At 38.0% G+C, this 25,532-nt stretch overlaps 1 protein-coding gene across 3 annotated transcripts in view; it reads right to left on the bottom strand.

Moving 5' to 3' along the window:
- The window catches only part of PTPRO (protein tyrosine phosphatase receptor type O), a 230,812-nt gene that overhangs the window by 88,771 nt on the left and 116,509 nt on the right, over positions 1-25,532 (bottom strand). For all 3 annotated transcript variants that reach the window (XM_073789003.1, XM_019937134.3, XM_033867016.1), the window contains exons 2-6: positions 22,836-23,109; positions 8,379-8,537; positions 6,486-6,638; positions 4,412-4,855; positions 2,292-2,453 (exon numbers count right to left, since the gene is read on the bottom strand). In XM_073789003.1, coding sequence (XP_073645104.1) covers positions 2,292-2,453; positions 4,412-4,855; positions 6,486-6,638; positions 8,379-8,537; positions 22,836-23,109 — 1,192 coding nt within the window. The remainder of the gene's footprint in view (positions 1-2,291; positions 2,454-4,411; positions 4,856-6,485; positions 6,639-8,378; positions 8,538-22,835; positions 23,110-25,532) is intronic.

Raw genomic sequence — 25,532 nt, forward strand, 5'->3', positions numbered from 1 at the left:
GGATAAGAGAAATATTCCCTTCATGAGGCTATTGGGAGACTAATGTAAATTTCTACCTTAATTTTTATCTCTGAGTAAAACCTTCAAAACTACACAAATTCAGTATCCTTTTATTTATTTATTTATTTATTTATTTATTTATTTATTTGCGGTACGCGGGCCTCTCACCGCTGTTGCCTCTCACCGCTGTGGCCTCTCCCGTTGCGGAGCACAGGCTCCGGACGCGCAGGCTCAGCGGCCATGGCTCACGGGCCCAGCCGCTCCGCAGCACGTGGGATCTTCCTGGACCGGGGTGTGAACCCGTGTCCCCTGCATCGGCAGGTGGACTTTCAACCACTGCGCCACCAGGGAAGCCCCCAGTATCCTTTTAAAATCAAAGGCATATACAGAGTACACCTGAATAACTCATTACCGCAGAACATCATATCTGAAGCTCTAAAAAGATTTTTATTGGCAGAGAAATAGCAAAATTTCTAGTGCCCTATATTTTCCTAGATGAACATTAATATGCATCTTTTTGAAATAATCATATGTTTGAGCAATTCTGACACATTCTCAGCAGCTCTGGTCAACTGGATACTCTAGGAACAGGGCAGAGTGCTTGACACTGGAAAATTGCTCAATAAATGTTTGTCGAATGTGCAACAGAATTAACAGATAAGCAAAGAGTTTAACCCCAGCCTAGGGTTTTGTAATTTGGTATGAGAAGCAGGATGTACACAAATAAAATACATCTAGAAAAATACCACACTCAGAGAAGCTCTGTATTTTGTCTTGTACACTATGATACACAGTAGAAATTCAGAGAAGGGAAGAGCTAATGGCCAGAGGAGTTGTGGGAGTTTTCCTGTAACTTGCAGTGGATCTCTGCTGGCAGACAAGGAAATCTCTGGGTTAATGAAACATATTTAGCCTCATGGGAAGAACTGGATACTAAACTTTGCTCTCATTCTCAAGTGATGTCACGTCAAAGATTGCCCATAACTGAAAGACATGCAAGGCAATCACAGATATTTTTTCTGCACGTTCAGTGGATATTTCAAGCCTTTTCACCAGTGGTGACATTTTTGGTTTCTTAAGTAAAATTGTTGTATGGGATATTTTCAACATTTTTAAGCTGCTAAGTAAACTGATCTCGGGCTTCCCTGGTGACGCAGTGGTTGAGGGTCTGCCTGCTAATGCAGGGAACGCGGGTTCGAGCCCTGGTCTGGGAGGATCCCACATGCCGCGGAGCAACTAGGCCCGTGAGCCACAACTACTGAGCCTGCGCGTCTGGAGCCTGTGCTCCACAACAAAAGAGGCCACGAGAGTGAGAAGCCCACGCACCGCGATGAGGAGTGGCCCCCACTTGCCACAACTAGAGAAAGCCCTCGCACAGAAACAAAGACCCAACACAGCCATAAATAAATTTAAAAAAAAAAAGGCAAAATTCCTTAAAAAGCAAACAAACAAAAATACTGATCTCTTCTCTCTGCCCCCCTCCTCCTTCCCCTGTCCATCTTTTTGAGGATCATCTGATGAAAGGTGGTAATTTGCTTTTGAAGGAGGAGATAGAGTAGGGTGACCCTCCTTCTCGGAACTCAGTTTTTATCCATTCCCTTCTGGTTCTTCTTTCTGCTGGTCAGAGGCACATTTAACTCCTGATAAGCTAGGAAACTGGTTTTTGGCCTCTCAACTTCTGGTAAGCATAGTCAGATTAGCAGAAAACATTACAGACATACACTATTTGTGTAGCTTTTAGAGGCTAGTTATTGCTCTGCTATTGTCCCTGATGGAATTGGTAGAAGATGCCCTAAGACTTGTTATTAGAGTATTCATGATGCTCTAGCTCAGTCTTGTGCTAACTTTTGGAGACCACCTAGGTCTCACTACACCTCAATCTCTCTTTCTTTCGAGCTCCGTAAGCTTAATACTCTAATGAGACTTTTCACACAGAAAAACAATATCAATTTTCATTATGGCCTCGAACAAGAGTCCTCTTTCCCAAACTATGTGTCCACGTCCTTGGAGACTTTGTTATCACTAGTGTGGAAGGTCAGTTTAATAAATGTTCAATTACCACAATAATTTTAAAATAGCCTCAAGTTAAATCCCTGGGTAGGTTTGCTACTATGAAACATACATATATTTTCCTGCTGTCAAAATCTCACGGATCCGGGCCTCTCATGATCTGGAAGAATTCTCAGGGTCTCTAAGGTTTGATGCATAATCGATGCCTGAACATCATGAATCTCACCAGTTCCACTTTTCTAGCTCCTCTGTAAGTGCAAAATAATCTTTTTGGTACTTACTGATATAAAAACTGAGTGATTTTGCTGACTCGCTGTTTCGAATTTCACAAGATCCTGAGGAACTGAAGGTTGTAACAGATAACTTATATTTCCCAGGCTCCTTCAGTTCTGCAACAAATTCGTGTGCCTCTTCATCCACTGTCAAATATTCAGTAAAGTTTTCTAAATCATGGATAAAAAAGAGAATATATATGAATTGATATCTGGAACAGCCTTGGCTATAGAAGTCAATTAATTTAAAAAAAAGTATTTTTTAAAATTTTTCCTCCTTCCTTTTGTCAAGTTGAATTATACCTCTCAAATTACTATTAAAAAAGGTGACTAGGGCTTCCCTGGTGGCGCAGTGGTTGAGAGTCCGCCTGCCGACGCAGGGGACATGGGTTCGTGCCCAGGTCCGGGGAGATCCCGTGAGCCATGACCGCTGAGCCTGCGCGTCCGGAGCCTGTGCTCCGCAACGGGAGAGGCCACAACAATGAGAGGCCCGCGTACCCTGCCCCCCCCCCCAAAAAAATGGTGACTGAGTTCAAGTTATTTTTTACAATAGTTTTAAATAACCAAATTAAAATATGGTGCACTAATCAATAAAACTAGGGATGGATATATACTGCATTCTTACCTACTGTCAGCCAATGAAGTTATATACACAAAATAGAAGTATAATGTTAGGAAAAAATAGCAATAATCAACATTCTCATTTGGATAACAAGGATTAAAAAAACAGTAACAAATGTTGTACAAGTTCTTTGTGGTAGCATTAAATATCCAGAAGTGTCTTAAAATATATTGAATTATCTCTGTTTAGAAATAATCCTCTTGATACATTTTTCTGACACTTGTAATATTTTTGCTTCATTGATTTGCTCTCAGAAATTTTAAAAGTAAAAATGATTTTTGCATTGCTTCAAAGCCCACCTGCTGCTGCTTATTCATTTGAAGTTGTTATCATTTGGTGACTACAGCACAACACACCACAGTCAGATAAAAGCATGAATGAACCTTCATGGAAAGAGGCGTTACAAAAAATTATGAATTATAAGACCCTATTTTCCATAGAATATATTGAGGAATAGAAAAATAAAAGATAGATTAAGGGAACTTTTTTCAATACAAGTAATTTCAGGCAAATGTTAAGAATTTTGACTCAAATAATTGGAAATGACGAAGGATTTCAATGTTATATAATATTTGGGTATGGTTGATTGCTCTCTACTCTAGTATAGAGGAATTCACAGGTCTTGTATTTCATTCTATTGAATAAAATGGGGGCAAACAATACGTCATATATAAGACTACATGATTTGAATACCTTATCCTATAAATAAGGCTGTCAATTTAACCTCACAGTTTGGCAACTTGACAAATTTTGCTACCCAGACTACTAGACTGGAAAGCATAAAACAAAACAAACAACAAATAACTATGAAAACCTACCAAACAACAATTCACATATGATTCATGATCCAAATTTACTGAATGCTAATTAGTGAGTTAAATATAAAGAATAACTCTCAGTTGCTAAGTGAATACAATATATAATATAGCAGCTAGAGTGGAAATACCAGTTGTTATGTATTTTCTATTCTACTACCAGCTTCTCTTTGGGAAAATGTGAGTGGTGCTGGTTTCAGGGGGCACCCGCTAAGGGGAATAAGAGTAGCTTGATAAGCAGGACACAGGTCTGATACTCTTGGGAAAGTAGCCAGGTTGTCAGCAAGATTGTTTTGCTGCGTGCTTCACAAATTTGGGTACTGGAAAACAGAATATTTCTCCAGGATATTTTGTAATTTGTTATGGTTAGAACCTTAATTCAAAATCTTTCCAAATATAAAGTTTCCTCAGTTGCCTGGGGTAGGTGAAATGTCAGGTAATGAAATGTATACAGTTGCCTGTACTTGCAATGTATGAGCTACCCAAACCAGATTCTGACCCAATCTGTTCATTTTTGTTTTCTGGTTTCCGTCTGCATTGGATACTCAATTAAATTCTTCCTTTTCTTTACCATCTTTCTTTAGATATTAACTGTCTACCATCAGTCTTTCTTTCTAAATGTAATCTTTAAAAGCTTCAATTTCCTTTCCTTTGCACCATTACTTATTTCCTCTGATTTCCTATTACTTTACCTTCTCTTTCCATGTGGATATGGAACCCATCAAATGCAGTGGGTGGTTTTGGTGGTAACCAACTCAGTATCATTTGGACAGGGAAAAAAGAGAAAGAGCTGGTCGTCGATTTCTCAGTCTCACTGAGTGTATTGTTATTTTCGTATTCCATGGGAAGAACACTGACAAATTCATCTTCGCTTTCAGGAGTCGCAGATGCACTGTCCCACCAATATGGTTGGGATGTGGTTTCATAGTCACTGATGTTAAAATCAGGCCACCCAGAAGAAATGTTGCCAGAGGGAATTTCAGGGGTGTCATCAGTAAAATGGAAGAGTTTGTCTTTTCCCATTGTATCTTGTGATCTCATGAACGATTCCTCTGGGAAACTGCCACTCTGTTCTTCCCAGTTGTTTTTGTTCAAGTTTACTATACGAACTGAGATATTTTGAGGAGGATAGGGGACTGTAAGAGAGAGAATTATCATTTTCAAGTATTTTTACTATTATAATGAATACTTAATCTATTAATGAGTCAAACATACAAGCAGATTTAGAAAGTAAAGTTTAATTTTACTTTTACTGTATAGATAATTTACATCAAGAACAAATGTGGTTTCAAGTACACATACATCTAAGATTTTGTACACAGTGTGCACACATTAGCTTATCACCAGTCACACTACAAATATTGATACATTAATTCGTGATACTATGCTTGTCCAAGTGGTGATCTAACCACTTCCAAAGTAGAGTTACATACATATTTTTCAGCTTATCACAATCTCTTTTTTTCAAAACTGAGTCTCTGTCACTAGATCTTTCTTACAAAAAAAGCAACTATAGTGTTTTTATAGCTATCAAGATAAAAATACTCCCTATGACATAGTTGCACTTAGGAGAGTTAAATGTCTGAATTGCCTTCAGAAACAATAACATGCATGTTGGAAATATGGCTTCACTCCTCATCTCTCTAAAATAGAAACTATGCACACAAAATGAGTTTATGAACTATGGAATCATACTTTTGTAGTTGTAGAAAATTATGAAGGCACACTGCATGGTCTCTACCTGCAAAAGATTGTATGCATCCTGCAGATAGCAGATCGACTCTCACCTCTTCTATGAACTTCTAATAAAAATTAACCTCTCCCTCCTTTGTGCTGTTACATAAGTTTGTACCTCTTTAGTAATATTTATTATTGCATTCTGCCTTGTATGAGTGCCAGTAGTACCTCTACTATTTTTAAGAACAGGGAGCCATCGCACCAGACTTTGTCTTCATCTCTCCCAGTACTTTAAACAACTCCCAGGTGAAAGATGCTCAATTAGTTTCTTTACTTGAATAATAAAAACTACAAGTAGAATCTTAGATGTTGATGTGAGGTGAATAAAATTTAGCTGAAATATTTTCTTTGCTTTGGCCTAATTAATGAGAATTCAGATTTTTCAACACATCTTAGAATTTCAGAATGGCAGGGTCTCAGAGGTGATCTATTATAACACATTCCCAGTGTTTGTATGAATTGTGTCTCCTGCATTCCTACTGAATACTTAAGGACATTAGGCATGAAAAATATCAGTCATATTGGTATTGGCAATGGGTATTTAGTATGTGTATATTTATATTACCCATCCATTCTTCCATCTACCTACCATCCATCCATCCATCCATCCATCCTATGATTGTGCTTCATATTAGTGATGCTACTAAAATTAATAATCTGATAATCTGTAGTAGAACCTCCCACATCTGTTCTTCTGTCATATGAGTATTTTGTCAGGTTATAGAATAAATGATGTGCACTTGATCCAGTTAAATTACTTAATTATAACTTTTGGTAGTATCACACAATTTTTTTAATTCAAAGATTATAAATCTATGATTTCATTGACATATTTAAAATTTTTCGAATTGAATATTTTGTTCAATTCCTTTTACATTGATAGAAAATTTGTTTTAGGTTACTAAAATATATATTTATTTTCTTTCTTAGCTCTGGAACAGAATTTTCCTTAGAATGATAGAAAGTATATATATAACAACATATAATTTAATTATTTTTTCACCAAATTTGATTCTTTGGAAGACTTACCAGTTCTGTGCTGTTTGGGTTCATGACTGACACCGCTGTACTCCACAAGAGTGCTTTTATTAAAAGTTGCCTCAGATACCAGCTGAAAGGTGATATTACTATAACATATTCCTGGCAGCCAGTGATTAAATACTGTTTTTCCCTTAAAGAAATCTGAGAAGAAAAAAACAATTATATTAAAATTTCAGTTTCCTAAATGCCACACACTTCTAGAAAGTTCCAAACAATTATGACTATCTATAAAATAATATTTCCTGCAACTCCTGGCATGGTCAGTAAGAAAAAATTGATATAAGGCTAGAGATGAAAATTTGGATTGTTTTGGACACAAACTGAAAGGCTTTTTTCTGCAAGAATTGGATACAATTGGAATTAAAATTTTATTATAAGAACATTTGGTGTATTAAGTGGAGAAGATAACATATAGAAATTGTAGAGATTAAGTTTCTGCTAGCCATTTACTTTAAGATAAAAACCCAAGGTATTTTGCCAATTTACGACTTAGGAAAAAATAATTTTACAAGAAATGTTTTCACTAGTCTCACTTGTAGAATATAGCCTATTTAAAAAATAAAACAGTTTGTCTGTCATTTGGCGGATAGGACCTGCTTGAAAAAAGAAGAAAATAAAAAATTTGAATTTTATTTGGAAAACATTTTTTTGAAAAATAATAATAAATTAAAAATTCCAATCCAAGTTAGAAATGAGAGAAACAAAAAGTACCATTTATTGAATGAAAAACCAAAAATAATTTTAAATTAATTAAATTTAAAAAGAGCATATTAATTAACTTATTTTTAAACTCATGGCATTTAGCTCAACAAAAGTTTCAGTGACTGCTTTTCAATTATTTCTGAACTTATATTTGCATGTGATCAAAAAGCAAATAAGGTCTCAATTATTAATTTGCAGATAATCTGTTTTCATTGAAAATAAAGAATGCAGTAATTTATGGAGTCTATTTATGTTTATTTGATTTTTTTTAAAGTTTAAAACCCCTGTAAATTCACTGCATATATTTTAAACAATGTCTCATTTAAAAAAATCCATGGAAGATTCAGGAGTTTGTAAAAGCAGCAAGTCAAAGTGAGATATTTCTGGATATCATGCCGTATGTGGTTGAGTACCTGTCCTCTACTTAGTTTCCAGTTACAACTAATCAAATTTGAGAGCATCATCTACACTCTCTGCAGATAAATATTATGGTGCTTGATCCTGAGAATATTTACGTTTCCCCAGTTCAGTCCCCAAAGGCCCTCCCTCCTTCTCTCCCTATCCCTCTCCCTCTTGACCTGCCTCTGCCCCTGAAAAGTTGAGTTCTTTCGAAATTATTAATTCCCCTAGGCTCTCCTCTCTCTCAAGATCCCATCAAGCCAGTAAAAATAGTGAAACCAATTTTTGTATATTAATGCAATCATTTAGCTAGTCATACAGATAAATATATACAAAGGACCTAAAAAGCATTGTCTTTTGCATTTGAGAATAATCTTGGACCATCTCCAAGTGAAACTTTGTGAAAGGCACCTCTCTAGCTTCCCAGTTCTAGAAGTGCCCTAACACACTCAGAAAGAAATGGTTACGTGAGGTGCTTCTAAATTTAAGTTTGAATTTGTTTCCTGCACCAGACATGCAGGAATAATATCTGGCAAGAATAACATGTGAGTCACAATAATTTGAGTTTTTCTTATGCTTACGCATGACACATGACTCTAAAGAACCAGACATTCTAAGACTCCTCATAACAATATTTTCACGCATCAGTAACTATTTTTATTGGTTCATTTATGACCAAATAGTGAATTATAAGACCTCTTCAGAGCAAGAGCAAGACCATTTGGCAAAAATCATGTAAAAGTAATAGTCATCATTTTTCATCTTCTTTTTGCCTCTTACCTTTATATAACATTGTCCGGAAGTCTTTACCTTCCCAGTAGCTTATGTTTACTCTTGTGAAAACGTTATATTTTTCTGGATAATGAATTTCAAACAGGACTCCTGTTTCAGGAGAAGGTTTGTAGTCATATATTGAAACACTGGTTACGGGAAGAGGTTCTGCAGAAGGAAAGTTAATGGAGAAAGGGGAATTAAGGAAAGAGCAAAAGGCCATTATCAATACTTGGAAGGGCCAAGGATTACACCTATTAGAATTTTACACATATTTTTATTATCTGTAAGACACTAAACTCCTCAGTACTCCTGAGTTGAGTGTTCTCCTTAGCAGTAATTAATGATGCATATTTTAAATAGTGATTTCTGCCTTTCAAAGAACTTTCATATTCATTTTTCCATTTGCCTTTTGCAACAACCCTGAGATCTAGGAAGAGCAAATATTAATATCATCATTCAACATATAAAAATAATGATAACTCAGACTTTAAATTACTTGTCAAAGGTAATTTAACAAGGACATGACAGAGTCTGTATCTCCAGATTCCTAGTTCATTTTTCTTTTCCCCAAGCCAAGAAAATTTGACATTAATAATAGACCAGTAGCAGAAAATACATTTTGGCTCTAACCAAAGATAAATGTTTCAATAATCAGTTATTTCTTTGTGTGAACTTAGCACTTTTTTTATGTCAAGTATAACATTGCCAACCATCCTATGTTGTGAGGATTATAGTTTATGATGTTTATCAAACTATTCTTTGTACAGAAATTTTAAAATGTTTATTTCTATTTTGCATGAGTTGTTAATTCATCACAAAACTTTGTAAATACTCATTTTTTTCATAACTGTGATTGATGTATGTCTGCATCTCCTCCACATCCCACCCTTCAGCCAAAGTCTTGTAAAGTGCCGGAGGCCCCTCACCCTTCAGTAGGAACTAATGGATAAGTTTTACTTGCATTCATTTCGTTCAAGAAAACATTTTAAATAATTTGGCTTGGAGTCAACTCTTCTATTATAGAAAAATTGATTTTAATTCAAAATTTTAGAATTGAGAGGATTCTTGGACATCTATAGCCTAAATGAAATATCCTTAGTTTAAATTTTATACTTTGAAAATTTCAGTTCCAATAACGTAAGAAACCAAAACTGACTTAGTTCATTCAGCAAATAATTACCTACTTTGTCTCAATCTGTAGCTAAATATCTTTCATTTTGTTCTTCAGTATCTCAACCTATTTTTGCTTTTCACTGATGAGATCCAGGGAAGACTGAAAATACATGTTAACATTCTTAATTTTTTCCTGGAATTTTCTCATAAACCAAGCCTATCTATAAAACCAAAAACCAAGCCAACATCTATAAAAAAGTTGGAAGGCCTTCAGATTGCAACATATATTGGGATCATGTCCCTGTAGACTATGTGCAATGTTCTCTGGTTAGAATGTTTCTATTTTAGCTTTGTCTCATCCTTGGTTTTCCTACTTAAAGGGAGAACAGAGTGAACTCACTTAAGTGTCATGTAAAGAAACCAGCAAACCAAGCCCTGAAGTCGCTGAGTATTTCTCTTTGATTAATCCCAAAGAAGCCTTGAACCATTTGAAGATCTTTCTTCCAACTCAGTCTAATTACTAACCCAGGGAGTCTACACAATCCACTTATTGACTCTGGATATGAGAAACAAAATGAAAGCTAACAGCAAACTGCAGCCACAGAGCCATAACTCTTCCACTGCTGCAGCCCAGTTTCACATCCTCACCAGGGGTCTGTCTACTGGAAAGAGAAGTTAGAGGTCCACTCAATCTTTCATGCCCTGAGTTAGGAAGTCTGCACATCAAAGCCATAGTCAAACTTTGAAATTCAAGAGATACAGGAGGATTAGAGCATAGATATTTTATTTTGTGATTTTTCTGTTAGCTGTGCCAACAACTTAAATTTTAAACTAAGAGAATTTTTAAAATGCCTACTTACATGTTTGCTTCCTGTATTTCCCTCAGCTTCAACATATATAACCCAGGTTAGCTGTAAATTCTAAAGTCCATGCACAGGCATTTTTGAGGTATATTCAATACAAGAATTACTGTTTTCTAGAACTCAAATGCATTCTCTAGAAATGTTTTACCATCTCTCCAGTTACTTCCCTCATTGTTTTTCTTTTTGAAAAATTAAGGGATGTGGCATAAACCAGAGCTGTAATTACGCATGTGTTTTTCAGTGATGACAAGGTAAAATCTTGATCTAATTCATTACTCATTTCTCTGCCAACTATCCTGTTATACTTCCCTTTCTTGTTTCAGGAACCAGGTGAGACTGGACAGAGAAATGTAGTTGTTTAAAAATAGAAATCATTTATTATCTTCATTTATTACTTTTTTGTCTTTAGTTTTTCCTTTTTAATTAAAAAAATTAATCATTACAAAATATAGGTGAAACTCCCCCGTATAACTTACCCTGATCCCATTTGCCTCCCATAATTTGGCCAGAGGTAAAATATTACTCTGAATATGGTGTTTCTCTTTCCATGCATGTTTTTCACTTTTATATTTGTAAGTGTCCAATATTCATATGGACTATTACTTCACATACTTTAAAATGTCATGTTGAGGGCTTCCCTGGTGGCGCAGTGGTTGAGTCCGCCTTCCAATTCAGGGGACACGGGTTCGTGCTCCGGTCCGGGAAGATCCCACATGCCGCGGAGCGGCTGGGCCCGTGAGCCAGGGCCGCTGAGCCTGCGCGTCCGGAGCCTGTGCCCCGCAATGGGAGAGGCCACAACAGTGAGAGGCCCGCGTACCATAAAAAAAAAAAAAAAAAAAAAGTCATGTTGATGGTATCATATTGTACGTATGATTCTGCAGCTTATTTTTTGTTACCTAACATCGTTTTTGAGATTTGTCCATCTTGGTGTATCTCTAGAAAATTTAGTATCCATTTTACAACTATACAAACAATATAATTTGTTTTTTTTGTTGTTGTTGTTATATAGGTTGTTTTCAATCACTCACTTTTGCAAATAATGCTGCAATAAATGTTTTGGGACATGTTTCCTTAGGTTGGAAGTCCTGGATAGTAGAGTACGCACATCTTCAACTGTTTGTGATATTGTGAAAATGTTTTCTAACTTGATGTCAATTATCTATCAGTTAGTTGTGTGTGATAGTTCTTGTTTCTCCATATTCTTTTTCCAACACTTGCTTGTATCAGTCTTTTTATTTATTTTTAATTAATTTGTTTTATTTAATTTTTTTTTGGCTGTGTTGGGTCTTCATTGCTGCACGTGGGCTTTCTCTAGGTGCGGTGAGTGGGGGCTACTCTTCACTGTGGTGCGTGGGCTTCTCATTGTGGTGACTTCTTTTGTTGCAGAGTGCAGGCTCTAGGCCTGTGGGCTTCAGTAGTTGTGGCACGTGGGCTCAGTAGTTGTGGCTCACGGGCTCTAGAGCGCAGGCTCAGTAGTTGTGGCGCATGGGCTTAGTTGCTCTGCAGCATGTGGAATCTTCCCAGACCAAGGCTTGAACCTGTGTCCCCTGCATTGGCAGGTGGATTCTTAACCACTGTGCCACCAGGGAAGTCCAGTCTTTTTAATTTTTGTCACTCTGAAGCCTGTGAAATTTTGTCTCTTAATTTCCTGTTAAAGAAAATGATTGAACATCTTTTCATATGTTTATCTGTCATTCAGCTTCCCTTTTCTTAAAATCATTTGTTTGATACCCTTGCCTGTTTCATGGATTCTTTTTCCATATTTTCCTGCTAATTTCTAATGTAACCTTTGCCATATGTCACTTCCCCATTGTCATTTTTTATTGTGTCCTGTGCCTTTCATCCGGATACATTTTTCTTCTTGCTGAAACATATAATTTAATAGTTATTTAAGTTAGAGTATGGGTGTTAAATTCTCCTAGGCTCTGTGTACAAAAAAAATTCTTTATTCTTGATGTAGTTTAGCTGGGTATAGAATTCTGGGTAGTCTGATTTCCCCTCAGCACTTTGAGGATATTGCTCCATTGTCTTCCTGCACCAATTATTGCAGAAGAGAAAGCTTCTGTCAGTCTAATAGTTATTCCTTTGTGGATACTATGCTTTTTGTCCATTAGTATCTTCTAAACTTCTAATTTATTTTTATTTATGCTTGATCATCTGCAGTTTCACCATCACATATCTAGGTATGGTCTTAGTTTTTTTTTTTTTTTTTTTTGCGTTATGCGGGCCTCTCACTCTTGTGGCCTCTCCCGTTGCTGAGCACAGGCTCCGGACGCGCAGGCTCAGCGGCCATGGCCCACGGGCCTAGCCGCTCCGCGGCATGTGGGATCTTCCCGGACCGGGACACGAACCAACCCATGTCCCCTGCATCGGCAGGCAGACTCTCAACCACTGCGCCACCAGGGAAGCCCTGGTCTTAGTTGTGAATTATCGTCTAGGTACTTGGAATGCTTTGTCAATCTGTGGATTCATGTCATTCTTCAAGTCTTGGAAATTCCCATAATGATTTCTTCAAATATAATGCGAATCATCCCCTCCATATGTTTCTTAATCTCTTAATCTCATTGGTTAGAATCTCTCCACCTCCATACCTGTGGTAGTATTGTCTCACTGTGCTAAATCATGGGACAATGACACAATATCATCTTTCAATTTACTGACTTCATTTAATTTTTATTAGTACAGAATTTATCCCATCTATTGAAGTTTTTCAATTAATTAACATTAAATTTGATTAATTAAATTAATTTTATCTAGTTTAACCAATTAAATTAAATGATTGTATTTTTTATTTTTAAAATTTATACTTATTCTATATGTTTCTGTTTTATTTTTGCCAATTTTTGTTTCATTATTCCTTAATTCTTTTTTTTTTTAAATTTTATTTATTTATTTATTTATGGCTGTGTTGGGTCTTCGTTTCTGTGCGAGGGCTTTCTCTAGTTGTGGCAAGCGGGGGCCACTCTTTATCGCGGTGCGCGGGCCTCTCACTATCGCGGCCTCTCTTGTTGCGGAGCACAGGCTCCAGACGCGCAGGCTCAGTAATTGTGGCTCACGGGGCTAGTTGATCCGCAGCATGTGGGATCTTCCCAGACCAGGGCTTGAACCCATGTCCTCTGCATTGGCAGGCAGATTCTCAACCACTGCGCCACCAGGGAAGCCCAATTCTTTTTTAATAGGTGTAATTCTTTCATTTATCACTTTGTATATCATAACATACTGTAAATTTTTGTTACATTGCTACATAAAATATAATATAAAATATTATAATAATTTTGATGCCTATCTTTTTTAGCATAGATTTCTTTGTGTGTTCTAAAATATAAGCCCTAGGCCAAATTTTGTTTTCTCATTGCCCTATTTCTTGTTTTTTCCTCACTGCTTTGAGGCAGTTTAGCATCCTTTCAGCTCACCAGAATCTGCAGTCTAGAACCAGGACATATAACATTATTTTGGGGTTCTTCATGTTGTGGATGGTATAGTGGTTTTCACAGATTCATTCTCTGAGTCAGAGGGTAACTAAGCTTGGTCCTTGATAGTAAGAATGTGTGTCCCTTGCCTGTATCCTTAGGCCTCCATATGTGCTTTTTTTCCACAAGCAGGAAGAATCTTTACTCCAAGCAAGGAGTCTGGCTCTGGGCCATATCTAATGTAGAGCGACTCAAGCCTTCCCCCTCTACAGGGGCCCAGATTCAGTACTGTCTCCTTTCAGACCCAGAGCACGGGGGCCCCATGACTTCAGCCTACTTCCCTACTTTGAGTTTCTGATTAATGGAGACACCTATCTTATTTTTGAGCCTGGAAATATGCTTCTGTTTTTCTTTTCACTTTTTGGTGGGAGCACAGAGTGTATGACAAAGCGGGACTTTACTGCATTATTTTTACTAAAAATCCTACCATGAAGTTCCCATGTTTTCTTTTAATAAAAAACTTTAAAATGACATTTAATATCATTATTATTTCCTCATTAGGCGTTCCATATAATAAAAACTGATGTTCAAATGGAAGAATATTTTCTGTTCCTTCCTTACCTTTGAACCATTCATAGAGATCATAAATAGGAAGATTTTTAAGGTTCTGGATGTGACTCTCTTAGAAGATGAAAAAACAAAAGCAAATGTGGAGCAAATACTGTTTCAAGAAAGCAGAGGTAGCCTTGTACTTACTAGTATCTGCTAAGTGCTAAGAGGTGCTTCTTTCTGAGATTGTTCTGTTTTGAGGAACTAAAACTAAAAAAGCTGTTGAGTCAGTAATCAGTATCCTTTGCTTTCAATGTGACCAACCTAAGAACGTGTGTCTTCTGACATAGCCCTCTTGAGGGAGATGAACATGGGATTAGTCCCTCACTTCTGATGGCAGGAGTAGGGAAAAGGGACCACTCCAGGTCCCAGGCCAGAGCTCTTGTAATAGGTATTGATGATAATTTGAGACCTGACCTGATGGTTCAGCTATATCCAAGCAGGCCATTAAGGTGAGCTGGCTGCAGCAGCCACCCATGGTCCAGGAGGATGGTTACCATTACACCCACTAACTTAGTTTGAGTCTCCATCAATTCTTTAGTAGGAGAGCAAAATTTGCCACCCCAAAATGTATCTCTTTGGCATGAGGAGTAACTTAGGCTGAGTATTTTTAAGAAAAAGAAGACTCAGGAAGAACCCTTAATCTTCCCCATAACTGCCTAAAAGAATTTAGATAGAGGGCCTGTTCCTGAAATAGAGCTATCACCAGAGGTATTTGCACAGAAAATGGGCTGGAAGTGGCAGGGGAAACTCAGCAGGGCCTGGAGATCAGAGTCCACTCTGTGTCCCATTGTCTCTGTGTGGCCCAGCAAACATTTGTTCACCAAATGTTTACTTTTCCATCTCCAGGTCACTTGCCTTCCTCCCCTTTATAGTTCCAAACCACCACCCCGACATCCTCTTTTGTCTTTAGCTGAAGATGGTCTTTAAGGTGAAGGTTTTGGCCAGTTTGATGAGTTATCAGTTTTCCTGGGTCTCTCCCATGTATACATGTTATTACATTTTAGTTTTGATTTTCTCTTACTAATCTGTCTCACATCAATTTAATTCTTAGGCCAGCCAGAAGAACCTAGAAGGGTAGAGGAAAATTCTTCCTCTATGATACTTTCCTGGAATATTTAAATAGCTTTCTGAATTATTCTTCCTGCCTCCAATCTCATCTTAATTTTTCTTATTTACTTCGGTTCAAAACTTTTAAGGCTGCAGCCTACTTGATACTCTCACTTTTGTCGGAGTCTCTGACTTACACCTGTCACCTTCACCTCACTGACTTTTCCCCTCCTGATCTCTTTTGGTTCTCTTTTGCTCCCAACCCGTTGAGTAATTTTCTATTTAATGCCATCGGTATTAATTATATTTATTAATCTTATACCAGGTGCTACATACTTTGTTAAGGAGTTTATTTTAAAATGTTTTATTACAAAAAATTGATATTATTTAATAGCACCCTCTACCAAATCAGTAATCTATAGCCCACAAACCAAATCTGGCCTGCCACATGTTTTTGTATGATTTATGAGCTAAGAATGGTATTTACAGTTTAAAATGGTTGATAAATATTGACAGAAGAATACTATTTCATGACATATGAAAATTATATGAAATTCAAATTCTGGTGTCTTTAAAGTTTCCTAAGAACACAGCCGTGCTTATCTGTTTACATATCATCTATGGCTGCTTTTCTGCAGAAATAGTGGAGTTGAATGATTGCAACATAGATTATATGGTCCACAAAGCATAAAATATTTATTACCTAGGCCTTTACAGAAAAAGTTTGCTAACCTCTGGAATAGATATTAAATTAGAAAACTAAGAGAATGTAATAATCTGCCAACGTCTACATTATGGTTTCCAGTTTTCTTTGGCTCTAAAGTTCACGCTTTGATCCACTATTCAAAATATCTGTGTGATAATTTGTCCATTCCAATGCAGGATTCAGGATCCTGTGGCTTGTAGTTCTGTTACAAGAAGGAGGTTTCCCCAATCAAATCGTGTTATGTCATTTCTTTGCATAAGATGTGTCCTCATTCCTCAGCACTTAGAGGTTAAGGTCTAAACTCTTTTGTAAAGTATTCAAGCCTCCTCCCACATTTTCTAGCCACCTTTCCCTTTCTTTTCTGGAATCACAGGTTCTTGCCACCTTCACTCTTGAAGTTCACAGGTGTGCCATGCTATGCACATATGCCCCCATTCTTTTTACCTATGATTCCCTTTAACTCTGATTGTGACATCTTCCACTCTTTATTCACTTGGCAAGTTTCCAATAATTTTTAAAGAATTGTTTCTTCTTCCCAGTGCTCCCTAAGAAGGCTGGGCAGTCTCTTACATAATTCTTTTACAGCACTTATATATTTGTCTTTTCCACTACTATATACAATCTCTGAGTGTGGGTATTTTATTTTTATTTCTCTGCCACCTAGGACATGGCGTAAAGAATGTAGGTAATATATAAAATAAAAACTCATGCATTATTTTTATTATCATGGATGAATTTGTATGGAATATTGTATTTGTAGAGTGTCCCCTTGTGGTTCTGCCGTGTTTACAGCCACTATCTCTAGGACTTTGCAAACACAGGAGACAGTAGTGTGTAAATAACATTTCCCTAATTTCTAAGCAATTGTTTTCATGTATTATTTTATCTATTGAGAAACTACTCCTTCTCTCTAATGTGCACATTATATACTGAAGGTTCTCAATCAATTAAATATTAATCAGAAGTCAGAGTCTAAGGGTTATGAACTTTTGAACTGGCCAAATGACTTGTTTGTGCTGTATTTATTCTTTGCCATGTTCCTCAGCTTTCTCTGAGAGCGCCAGACTCAGAACAACTGTAGAGAAATATCAAAGGACTGCCCCAGGGCCAATTGCTTTGTCATTGCTTATTTCATGAAGACAAAGATCTAACACAGAATAAATGACTGTAACAAATGTACCCTTTTAGCCTCAATGTGTCAACTCTGGGAGCAGATCCTACAAATGTTTCCTAAACTTCCAAGAAAAGCTTCCCCTTAGAAAAATAAAGATGGCAAAAATACATCATTAACTGATAAATAATGCTAATTTTAGAGCTCAGAAGTAATCTTAGTCATCATGTATTTTAATACTCTCTTTTTTAAAGAAGGAAGCTGAAACCCATCACCTCATACCTAATGTCACAGAAATATTTGTGCATTAACCCTCAGTTTTTATATTCCCAACCTATTATTGCTTTAAAAATCTGGGATGGTGTAATTGAGTATTTAAAAATAGAGTAGAGGGTGAGAGACAATAAACCATCATTAATCAATTTTTACTCTTTAGATATCAATGCAAATTTCCTCTTCTGCTTAAGATGTAGAAAACTGCAAGCCAATGCTATCCTCCTGTTAGGGGAAACACTGACTAAAATCGCCCGCCCTGGCCAAGCACCATAGTAGCCGCTTGCTTGAGTTATTTTAAACCGGAAGTCCTAGTAAGGAATGTGGAACTAACAAGCTACCACGAACGGAAGAATTCAGGGAAGGTCAAAAGGAGGGAGGGGATGCCAGTCCATATGTCCTACCAACCTCCCAGAATCCTCCTCGCTGGAATCCATCTTGGCTGAGCGATGCCAGGAAGGACCGTGAATCATCACCATAAAACCTGAGACCGCGAGCTACGTGGCAGAGCAGTTCTCCTGGGTTCCCTCACCCTTCAACTCTCCACCCAGGTGCCCCTTCCCAATCACATCTCTTGCTTTGTCAGCACATGAGTTTCCTCGGACAATTCATTTCCTAGTGTTAGACAAGAGCCCACTCTCAGGCCCTGGAAGGGGTCCCCCTTCCTGCAGCATCCCAACATCCAACAGTGAGAAGAAAAAGTCAAATAATCCATGAGACACAATTTTTCTTGTGTCTATCAGAGAAATAAGATTGCAAGGCAACCAAATGAACTAAATTCTAAAGACAAGCCCCTCTGAGGAGAAAAGGGACACATTAACTGTTTTACCTTTAGTAGGGCATGGCAGAAAGAAGGGGCACCATTAAAGCAGGAAAGAAGAAAGCAACTAAAATTTCCCTGATCCAGAAAGGTGGAGTGTGTTCTAAATAACAGTTTAGACTGCTCTGTCCAAGAAGGTAGTTGCCAGCCACCTGTGGCTATTTAAATTAAACTTAGAATGAATCAAAATTAAATAAAATTAAAAATGAGGGGCTACTGTACTGGACAATGCAGATATAGAACATTTCCATCATCCAAAAGTTCTGTCCAAAAGTATAGGACAGAGCTGGTTTAAAATGAGTGGGGCTCCCAGGCACAAGTGGAGCCCACTTCTCTCTAGCCCTTTACATGGGCCTCCATCAGGTGCTCAGGAGAAATACTGATGGCAGGAGAGCCACCCTCCTACCCTCCAGGGCACAGGGATGCAAGTGATAATTAGCACCATTAAGACATCAAGGAGAAAACTTAATTCCCTGGACTTTTTTAAAATACAAAGCAAAACGCTTAATGCCTTGGCAAGAGGTAGAAGTTCTTTCCCTCTCAGTTCTCTGGCAAAGACCTTCCTCCTTCTGGGGGACAGGTAGAAGTAAAAGATGTATATTCCTGAGTCAAGGGCAGAAACAGCCTTGTACCCATGATCTTCACGCACTGATAGAAGGTAGAGTTCTGCTACTATGGGGAAGAGGCAGGAGACTCTCCAACCCAAGACCATCTACAGGTTTAAGGTAGACTTTGTCTGTGAGTGTATAGCAAGGGGTAGGAATGCTGAGAATGCCCCACTTAGCATCACAACATCTGCCTAAGCCTGAGGCTGAACGAGGAGAACCAAGATCCTCCCCCATCCCCCCAAAAGTTAGCACTAGTAAAAAGTCCATTGGTAAGGGAGAGGCAAAATCATGGATCCCTTCTGTGGTGCATGTGTTCAGGACTTGCTGAACATTGAGGGTAGAACTGGAACACTGAGAAACACCTTCTGTCACTGCTGGCAACCTACCATTGACCAGAAGAATTTGAAGTCTGTGATGAACTGTAGGTTAATAGTACTTTAAACTGAGCTCAACTATTGACTGGAGTGACCCAACTCCTCACACGAACAGCCTAGCAATATGGAAGATTTAAGTTAAATTCAACAATATACTTAATTGCATTAAATATAAATGATCTAAGCTTGTACTATTTAAATTGGTAGCCACTAGCCACATATGGCTGTTGAGCGCTTAAAATAAGGCTAGTGCCATGGAGACACTGAATTTTAAATTTTATTTATTTTCATTATATTTAAGAGTAAAAAATGTGTAAATTTGTATATCCTGATTATATACTTGAGAAATAAAACATTGCCACCTTATCAGTAAACAAAGGATGTCACAGTCATCAGTGATTGCAGCCACTCCCCATGGTGAGCCCTGAGGAAACTCAGGATGTGAGAACGGAGGATACAGGCCCCAGATAGCTGAAGTGCGTATCAAAGGAATGATTTCAGTGAGCCCAGCCCCTTGCATCTTCCCACACATAGAAAAACGTTAAATGCCTTAACTAGTTTTCTTTTATTAACAATAATCTTTTGTTCCTACTACCTGCCTTTTGTTGCAAAACTCCTGTATATCCTGGCTCCCCCCTCACCTCCTTGGAGCAGTTTTCTCAGGGTTACTTGAGACGCTCCCTCCCGGGCTTGAAGTCCTCAGTAAGTCCACCGAAGAAAACATAACACTCAACTTTTAGGTTGTGCATATTTTTTTTAGTCGACATACTGAAACAATAATATTTTGAATGTAATGGGTTAAGTAAACTATGTTATTAAAATTAATTTCACCTTTTCAGAAAGTTTCTTAATGTGTCTAGCAGAAAATTTAATGTTACGTATGTGGTTAACATTCTATTTTTATTGGCTAGTTCTAGTCTAAACACTCCAATTAAAAGGCAGAGATTTTCAGATTGGGGAAAAAAGCAAGATCCAACTCTATGCTGTTTACAAGAAACCCATTTACATATAAAGATATAAGTAGGTTAAAATTAAAAAGATGAAACAGGTATACCATGAAAATACTTAACAAAAGAAAACTAAAATGTCTATATTAATATCAGCCAAGATAGACCTCAACACAAGGCATATTATTTGGTATAAAGGGTGACATTGTATATAGATAAAAAGGTCAGCTCATCAAAAAGACATGGTAAACCTAAAAGTATTGTATTTGCACCTAACAACGTAACAACAGAACTTCGAACTAAAGCATAAGCTAAAAGAAGTGAAAGGAGAAATAGAGAAATCCATTCTCTCTGTCAGTCATTGTTAGAACAAACTGACAGCAAATCATTAGGGTAGAGAAGACTTGAACAACCAACCCGACTTAATTGACAGATATTGAAACTTCACCCACCAAGTGCTCACAGAAAGCACAAGAGAGGCCATATTTGGGGCCATAAGGCAAATCTCAACAACTTTCTGGGCATTGAAATTGCACAGAGCATGTTCTCTGATCACAACGACAGTTACCTAGAAATCAATAAGGAGATCTCTGCAAAATCGTCAAAGTTTTGGACATTCAACAACACAATTCCTAGCCCACATATCAAAGGAGAAATCACAAAAGAAAACTGAAAACATGTTGAGTAGAACTTACTGCACATGCTAAAATATCAACAAGATATTCCAGAAATCTTTCACCATCTACTTACTTAACACATTTCTTTGTGAACCACTAACTCAAGGGCCGACGCCTCCAGCTTTGATCCAGAGTGGCTGAGTGCCTGCTAATGAGTGTTGGGTCCGCAACGGTCACTAGTTTTATTTTGCTCTGTGTCTCAGCCTTTTTTTCCTGGTTCCGTTACTTGCTCAGCTAAATTGAATTAATATTAACTGATCACCATTTAAGCATAAGGGTCATGCTAGGTCATGCTTATGAAATTATGAAGGTAAGTAAGGCACAGCTTCTGATTCCAAGTGTTATGTTATAGGCATTATACACCTAGATCTGCTGCCTGTTCTATTAGCTCCTAATTCGCCATTTCTGGAGCTTGTTTAAGACAGCATTTTACCAGGCAAGTCCTTCCTTTAATTCAGCTCAGTCTTAGATTTGTTCATTATATGTATAAACCTTGAAGGTCTTGAGTCTGTGCCATTCCTAGTTTTTAGAACTCAGTATGGATCCTGGAACTCTGCCAAGGGAAACTTTAATTAATTTTTGACAGACATGTTAAAAATATGTCCTCTAGCTTGATTCTGAGTTCTTGCTTCTTGGTGTTTCTCTTTCCTTTTATCCCAACAGAAAATAGCACTATGTCCTTTTCCTTAATTGTGGCCAGAAAGATCACGTATAGATGGCAATTAAAAGATTGCCGCAGTGGTTGAGAGTCCGCCTGCCGATGCAGGGGACACGGGTTCGTGCCCCGGTCCGGGAAGATCCCACATGCCGCGGAGCGGCTGGGCCCGTGAGCGAAGGCCGCTGAGCCTGCGCGTCCGGAGCCTGTGCTCAGCAACGGGAGAGGCCACAACAACAACAACAAAAGATTGCAACCACTGGAACAAAGAGCAAAAAGAACTTTGCTGAGACATTGCATTGCTCTAGTGATAAACTCTACCATCTTATAGATAACAGTTTTTCTTCCATACATCAACAAATATAGTAGAGCCGAATTTTACTTTGAGATTATGTATTAAAGGCAGAGAGAAAAATGAAAATCATATGTAGTTAAAACCACTCCTAAAAAATTTCTAATATCAGCATGACCTCTTAAGATATGTGCTGCTAAAGGTTAAAATGTTAATGACTTTTTTTTCTTGGCATTATTCTTGGGCAGTGGAAGCCTAGGCTAGTTTGAGGGTGAGGTGAGGAATAGCAACTGGTAAATAACGATATCTTTTACTCTCAACTAAAAATATGTAATTTTGATTTTTTTTTGCGGTACGCGGGCCTCTCACTGTTGTGGCCTCTCCCGGTGTGGAGCACAGGCTCCGGAGCGGCGCGCAGGCTCAGTGGCCATGGCTCACGGGCCCAGCTGCTCCGCGGCATGTGAGATCTTCCCGGACCAGGGCACAAACCCGTGTCCCCTGCATCAGCAGGCGGACTCTCAACCACTGCGCCACCAGGGAAGCCCGTAATTTTGATTTTGAGGCAGCTAAATATTAGCATAAATTCATTGCCTCAAAAAGCAATTTGCTTAATATGAGAATATGTGTTCTAGAAAAAAAACTTAGCTATAATCATACTATTAAATTATATAGCAGCAAATTACATCGTCCAATCATGAATCTAAAATTGTCATTCAATCTCAAAATAGGTTGACTTTTTTTGGTTTAAACACATTTTGATTAACAAAAGGTTACAGTAAAACGTGATCCAGCTTCAGCAAGGGACTGTATTCTTAAGGTAAAGCAGAACTTTGAATCTTGTCACTCGATTTCAAGGCAATTGATCTTGCCATTCTGGGCTCTGTTTTCATGAGAACCCCCAGGGGAATACACCCAACAAAGAGACACAGAGAACAATATTGCACACGATGCTTACTTGTTAACACAGTGATTGATCGTGATGGCTTGGTAACCACATTTCCATTTACCACTACCAGAGTGATGACATAATACAGGCCGTGATAACTGGCCTGAAAGATAACGGGAGGAGGCAAAGTACCGTTGAATTCCTCAAATTCGAAGAAGTAATTTTTTGATTCACCAGTTATCTTCACCACATACACGGATGATGGACTCATGACATCTGAAGCTTCTAAAGAGACAGCGATGCTATTATCATCTCGGACAGTTACATGGAATGTTGTAGCATTCTGTTTAAGGAAAGAGAGAAAAAGGAAATGAGGTCAAATTTCAGATTATGTTGCAATAAAATTATACTGACATAATTTCCCCAAAACTAGTGTTGTGATAAGCATTGCTTTGTGAAATAGAGTTGCATAGGTATTTTAGCATAGGAGGAAAAGCAGAATGAGGGAGATTAACCCTACTGTGGCAATTGATCTTCTCAGGATTTTTTACTTTTAGCATTCTTCTTGATTGAAAAGCTGCTTCCGGTTCATGGGTTGTGTCATGTAATAAACACAAAATAAACACCATGGAAATGCGTAATTATAAATGAATGAAAATCATCTTGGCACTCGACTTCCAGAGAAGTCCTATGGAAGGACTTCGTTTCACCTATGTTGAAGAAGCTGTATGGTTTGAAGAAGCACTATTTTACTTTGGAGGGAGTAGTCCTGCCATAGTCCTAGGAAAATTCTAGAAGAATGTTTCAAGGGAGTGATTTCCTCTCTGATGTCTCACCTGTCAGTTCTGGAAACTAAAATAGTCAGGGCTGAGAAACCTGTGATAATCCTCATTAAAGGTTAGCCAGTCCTTAATATGAGAAACTAAGATGCTCTTTGAGGAAAGGACCAGGCTCAGGAACCGTGGGCGTTGATGGAAAAATCAGCAGTTAGTGGACTGAAAACTTTGCTCCGAGTCTCCAGATAAAGGCTCATGAACAGTATTTGAAAAGTCATTTGTGTAGTTGGTTTAAATATTCCTTCCTGATTTTTTCCCACATGCCACAGGCAGAATCCATCCTCTTCTGTTCTCTGGTCTTGACAAAACTCATAGACTTTCTAACACTTGCCGTTCTGTTTTTAATTTACCTTCTGGGAATGTAGTGTCCAGGACAAGTTATTTCATTGTGCTGAGGCTCAGGTTTCTTTTCTACGAAAGTGGGACAGGAAAATTGCTGAAACTTGTCAAGGACTTACAAGGATCCAGGTACCAAGCTAGGCAGGCTATAAACACGATCATCTCATGTGATATTCAGAGTTATCTCACGAGGTAGATATTATTATTTCCATCTCAGTTTGTCACTGTGCAAACTGAGAGCCAGAAAGATTAAGTCACTTGCTCCAGGTCACACATGTAGGTTGGACTTTTAACCACCGTACACAAGTACCAAGACTGAGCTCCACTGTTGTTCTACATGTCTTTGCCTTGTCCTCTTGACTTATTTTCCTAACAGCGAGTCTGACAGACAGGATATAGCTGATAACTGTTTGTTAAATGAATGAAAGGATTGCCGATTGCATTAATTATATGTGATCATTCTCCTCTTGGGATTAATCTACTTACTGATTTTGGTACCTCACATATTGTCAGCAACCAAATCAGGAGTGCAACCCATCAATCCTTTAAAAGTGACTGTATACACCTAAAAACATACTGACCTTTTTTTCTTCTTATTTCATTTTGTAAGAAGTCTGGTTTTTAAAGGTCCTAGGACCTATAAAGACTATCTGGCCATTAAGAGAAGTTTAATTCTATGTTAACATTTAGTAGACGTAATTGTGTTCACGCTATTCCTATCACACTAGACTGTAAGTCCTCTAGGCAGAGACGGCATCTTATTTCTAGCTGTGTCTCCAGCTCCAGGACCAATGCCTGGCATATGCCAGGTGGTTTGTGATCTGGGCAGGCCTGGGAAGATTTATGTAACCCGGGATTGTCAGTACAGATTGACTCTTTAAATGTCCTTTATCCACATTTGTCTCTCATCCTCAGATACATGGGCAGATTTCTAAAACAGAGTTCTGTACTTTGGGGACCAAACATGAAATGTGACCCATTCTCCATTGCCAGCGGTCAGGTGGAACGTGAGGCTAAACCCAGTGTTGAGTATCCAATAGCACTGAAATCTGGTTTCTATTCATTATTGATTATAGAAGTTGATTCACTAACTCAGAAAAGAATACGTTGACAGGCATCAGATACACAATTACTAAGAATTTTTTGCTCTATGTTTTAACAGCCAATAAACTGGAAGTGTTTATGATAATGAAAAGAGGAAAAAATAAACTCAGTTTCGTAAAGTGTTTAAGAAATCTATGTCTCATGTGTCATGATGCCATGTAGACAGTTAAAGTCTCCAGGAAAAGGAACTGATCTTCCAAATGCTAACAACAGCTTTGGGGATGATTGTATCAGCCATCAAAATAAGCATTGGCCCATGTGTTCCCAGGTTGCCAAAGATAAATCAGGGTGGGCTAATCAGATTCAGTCAGTGGCACTAATGAGGATAAGGCAGCAGGCTAAGTGCAGTCTCGGCAGTGAGCCTAAAAGAAATGTCATCTATGTTATTTTTTTCTTCTCTGTCCCCTTCACTTCAGCTTTTCCTAGAATCTACATTCAGGAGAAAATTCTGAATGTATGTTGCAGGCATGTCATCCCTGCTGAGAAG

The sequence above is a fragment of the Tursiops truncatus genome, chromosome 11 (assembly GCF_011762595.2).
Source record: "Tursiops truncatus isolate mTurTru1 chromosome 11, mTurTru1.mat.Y, whole genome shotgun sequence".
In the NCBI taxonomy this organism is placed as follows: domain Eukaryota; kingdom Metazoa; phylum Chordata; class Mammalia; order Artiodactyla; family Delphinidae; genus Tursiops; species Tursiops truncatus.